The sequence below is a fragment of the Pongo pygmaeus genome, chromosome 7 (assembly GCF_028885625.2).
Source record: "Pongo pygmaeus isolate AG05252 chromosome 7, NHGRI_mPonPyg2-v2.0_pri, whole genome shotgun sequence".
NCBI lineage: Eukaryota > Metazoa > Chordata > Mammalia > Primates > Hominidae > Pongo > Pongo pygmaeus.
Window position 1 is genome coordinate 111,343,340 of NC_072380.2, and position 4,389 is coordinate 111,347,728.

General features: G+C 50.5%; 1 protein-coding gene across 1 annotated transcript; it reads left to right on the forward strand.

Annotated features, from left to right (window-relative positions):
• Positions 1-225: 225 nt before the first annotated feature.
• Positions 226-4,121, forward strand: OSR2 (odd-skipped related transciption factor 2). The gene is made up of 4 exons (XM_054499926.2): positions 226-449; positions 857-1,626; positions 2,681-2,780; positions 3,627-4,121. Exons 2-4 carry the CDS (start codon positions 971-973, stop codon positions 3,699-3,701), a joined length of 831 nt encoding a protein of 276 aa, XP_054355901.1. The 5' UTR covers positions 226-449; positions 857-970; the 3' UTR covers positions 3,702-4,121.
• Positions 4,122-4,389: the final 268 nt, after the last annotated feature.

Genomic DNA, 4,389 nt, shown 5'->3' on the forward strand with positions numbered 1-4,389 from the left:
CGCTCATTCTGGGAAAAGAGGTTCCTCCGGCCTCAGGGACGTTCTCCGCCCCCACCCCACCCCCTGGGAGCCTGAACCATCTGGAAGGGATCTTAGTCGGGGGTTGGGAGGAGAGCCCCTGGCTAGGAGGAGGGGGCGATTCTAGGCCAAATCCAGCCCCTGAGGTGTCACTTTTCTTTCCTGCGGCCCGTCACCGCTGATAAATTGGGCTGAGGGCAGAGGAAGGAAAAAGAAAACCTCCGAGGTCAGTGCGGGGCGAGGTGAGCCCCTCCCAGGACCCTCTGGCCCAGGAGGATGGGCGCCGGCTTCGCTCTTGCAGGCCGGTTTGCTGTCCGGGTAAGCGCGGGAAAGGCGGCCTCAGGGCGCGGCGGCAGCGCAGCGCGTGGGATCTCACGACCCATCCGTTAACCCACCGCTCCCGGGAGCTCCGAGGCGCAGCGGCGACAGAGGTTCGCCCCAGCCTGCCTGCATTGGTGTTGCGGTTGACTGAGCTTCGCCTGACAGGCTTGGGGAGGATGGGCTGCGCTGGGCTGGGCTGGGTGCTTCCCCGCTGTCCGCCTTTCGTTTTCCCGGGACCGAGGAGTCTTCCGCTCTGTATCTGCCTAGAGTCTGAATTCGACCTTCCTTCCTTTGGGCGCCCGCTCGCCAGCGGAGCACTTCTTGTTCTGGCCCAGGGCTGATCTGCACGCGGACTTGAGCAGGTGCCACGCGGTACCCTCACGGCTTCTTTCGGGGGTTCTTGGAGTCGGGTGGGGAGGTAGACTTAGGTGTGGTAACCTGCGCAGGTGCCAAAAGGCAGAAGGAGCAGCCTTGGATTATAGTCACGGTCTCTCTCTCTCTTCCCTGCCGTTTTTAGGGCTTTCTCTACGTGCTGTTGTCTCACTGGGTTTTTGTCGGAGCCCCACGCCCTCCGGCCTCTGATTCCTGGAAGAAAGGGGTGGTCCCCTCAGCCCCCCCAGCATCCCGGAAAATGGGGAGCAAGGCTCTGCCAGCGCCCATCCCGCTCCACCCGTCGCTGCAGCTCACCAATTACTCCTTCCTGCAGGCCGTGAACACCTTCCCCGCCACGGTGGACCACCTGCAGGGCCTGTACGGTCTCAGCGCGGTACAGACCATGCACATGAACCACTGGACGCTGGGGTATCCCAGTGTGCACGAGATCACCCGCTCCACCATCACGGAGATGGCGGCGGCTCAGGGCCTCGTGGACGCGCGCTTCCCCTTCCCGGCCCTGCCTTTTACCACCCACCTATTCCACCCCAAGCAGGGGGCCATTGCCCAAGTCCTCCCAGCCCTGCACAAGGACCGGCCCCGTTTTGACTTTGCCAATTTGGCGGTGGCTGCCACGCAAGAGGATCCGCCTAAGATGGGAGACCTGAGCAAGCTGAGCCCGGGGCTGGGTAGCCCCATCTCGGGCCTCAGTAAATTGACTCCGGACAGAAAGCCCTCTCGAGGAAGGTTGCCCTCCAAAACGAAAAAAGAGTTTATCTGCAAGTTTTGCGGCAGACACTTTACCAAATCCTACAATTTGCTCATCCATGAGAGGACCCACACGGACGAGAGGCCGTACACGTGTGACATCTGCCACAAGGCCTTCCGGAGGCAAGATCACCTGCGGGATCACAGGTGAGGCGGGCAAGGAGGATGGCTGGGAGAGGGAAAGCGAATTTGTCCTGGACACACCGAGTCCTGATAGACATTCGAAGTATCATTATAATCCCCTGTGATCTAAAATACACCCTCAGTCACGCTCCCCAGCCCGGTTCAGCTAAATCCCAACATCTACCCTTTCTTTCCACCAGCTGCTCTTGCTATGTTCTTGTTTGGAATGAGGGAGGGCCTTTCCTCAGTCTTGGACAGGAACAATCCGTTGGCCTTAGTCCTGGAATGGTTATCCTGTCTCCTCCCGGTGCTGTGTGGAGTGGTGCAGGAAGAACCCAGGGACCCTGGGGTGCCGGTCCTGGCTGCAGTCGGGCTACTTCTGTTGGGTTTCGTCCCTCCCCCCACCCCCCACCCTCCACCCAGGTGCGCCCCAGAGCCTGCCATGGGGACCTGTCTTTTAAGCTGTATTTGTGGGTTGAGAGGGGGAGGAGGTCTTGAGGTCACCGAATTTACAAACAGCTCCCACCTCCCTTCCGCGAACTTAAACTCTGCATTAATACAAGGCAATTGAAGACATGCAATAATGTAAGTGTTATCATTGGGTAAAAACTTCTCAGGAGTTGGGGAGACCTTTTTAGGGGTCCTTTTAGACTTTTTCTGGACTCTACCTGCTGTTCCCCAGAGATGAGACTTCTGTACCCATCCTCCGAGGCTGTTAAGGGATTCACTAAAATTAGCACCTCTAAACTCGGCCTTGCCTTACATCCTGATTTGGCCAACTTAAATCCCAGAGAAAACCATGGAGGCCAAGAAAGTCCCGTTCAGCGGGGTTTCGAGCTCCAGAATATGCCAGAGAGGGCGATCAAGTGTAGATAAAGCCTGCGGGCTGGTGAATATTTTGAAGAGAATCAGTTGAGATTAACCATAAACAGAATTACACAGGAAAAAAAAAATCTAAAAATGGAAATGGAAATCTTGTTTCTTTTGTTCTTCCACGACTTCCTTTTAAGTAATTGCTAAAAGTAACTCTTCACCATGGGGCAAAGTTATTTCAATGAAACCTTATATTGATTTTCAGATACATCCATTCCAAAGAAAAACCCTTCAAATGTCAGGAGTGTGGGAAAGGATTTTGTCAGTCTAGAACTCTAGCAGTTCACAAAACTTTACACATGCAGGTAAGTTTGTTTTCTTGTTTAAAAACAGTGGCTGGTTCGTGTTATCATTACTGCTTTGCAAAAGGTGTTCAATGGCAGACTCTTTCTCTTAAAAGGCTCTATTTAGATTAGTCCTCTAGGTGGGGAAAAGCAACACTTGATTTCTTTAATACATAAAATTAATCTTGTTTAACATAAAGCATTTTTATATTTTTCTCAAAAAACAGGCCACTTTGATTATCATAAATCCTAATTTTAGAATTTTTTTCTTCCAATCTGTCCTGCATTTAAAGCTTTCGTGTTTAGGAGGAAATAAAGGTAATTTTGATAATGGAGGCATAGTGAAATCCCATACGTTCTCTTTCCCAAGGGCCTCATAATTTGTAGCTTTCAGGACATTGAGGAATAGTTTAGTTTTCCAGCAAAGAGGAGCCTTATTACTCAGGAGAATGTTGTTCCTTAAGAGAGGATTAGAGTTTTTCCTTCCCCCTTTTCCTGCCTATGACATGGTGATGAAATGTGAAGAGCTGGAAATCACAAAGCCCACCGAGGTGGCCGCGGGTCTGCCTCCGAAGTTATCAGTGTAATCGGGCCTCTGTGTATGCCTGCACGTGTATTTTCATGATTGGAGGATTAGGAGCACAGATTTGTTCCTGCAAGTCTCCTCTTTTGTTGTCATGCGAGTGTTATGTTAACGCTTGTGATAACGATAAGACAGAAACTATTGAAAAGGGTGCAGTGGTGGTGTGAAGGATTAATCCTTTGCTTGCTTCACATCTGAACAGGAATCTCCACACAAATGTCCCACATGTGGAAGAACCTTTAATCAGAGAAGTAATCTGAAAACTCACCTTCTCACCCATACAGACATCAAGCCCTACAGCTGCGAGCAGTGCGGCAAAGTGTTCAGGCGAAACTGTGATCTGCGGCGGCACAGCCTGACTCATACCCCGCGGCAGGACTTCTAGAGAAGCCCAGGATCTGTCCCGTGCCGCCACTGCTCCCCTCCCCAGACACCTCTCCACGTCTCCTACCCGGGGGGTCGCATCCCTAGCCCTTCACTGACCCCAGCTCTTCCCTTGCTGCAGCCGCACCTGCAGCTCCAGGGAGTTAACTCTTCTTCTGGGGGACTGAGAACTGTAGAAAGCCACACACTACATCCCTTCACAAAGAGTATATGCTAGTTTCTTGTAGATATTCACAGCTCATTTTAGAGCTCTGTACATAATGTTGTGGGTCTTTGTTTTTTTGTTTTGTTTGTTTTTGGATCTTGTTGGATGCACCTAGATATGGAAAATGGAAGCCAAATTTTATCTTTAAAGACTGTATTTTCAAAATAAAACTTTTTCTTGTTTGTTTCAACACTGCTGCAAAGGTGTCTTGCTATTTAAATGCTGTTTTTCCTCTAGATTCTGGAAGAGTGGGCTGCCTCTATAAAATTCAATACTGAAGGGCATTATTTATCCCTAGGTTTAAAAAATAGGATTTCTCAGAATTCTCATTCTGCAACTTCAGCCCTTCCCTTTTTATACGGTGGCATTTTGGAATTAGACAATTGGGCTGCTTCTTTGTTTTTCAAAGATATTAAAACATTGATGTCCCTAAGGTTTTATTCCCTTTTGTTTATTTC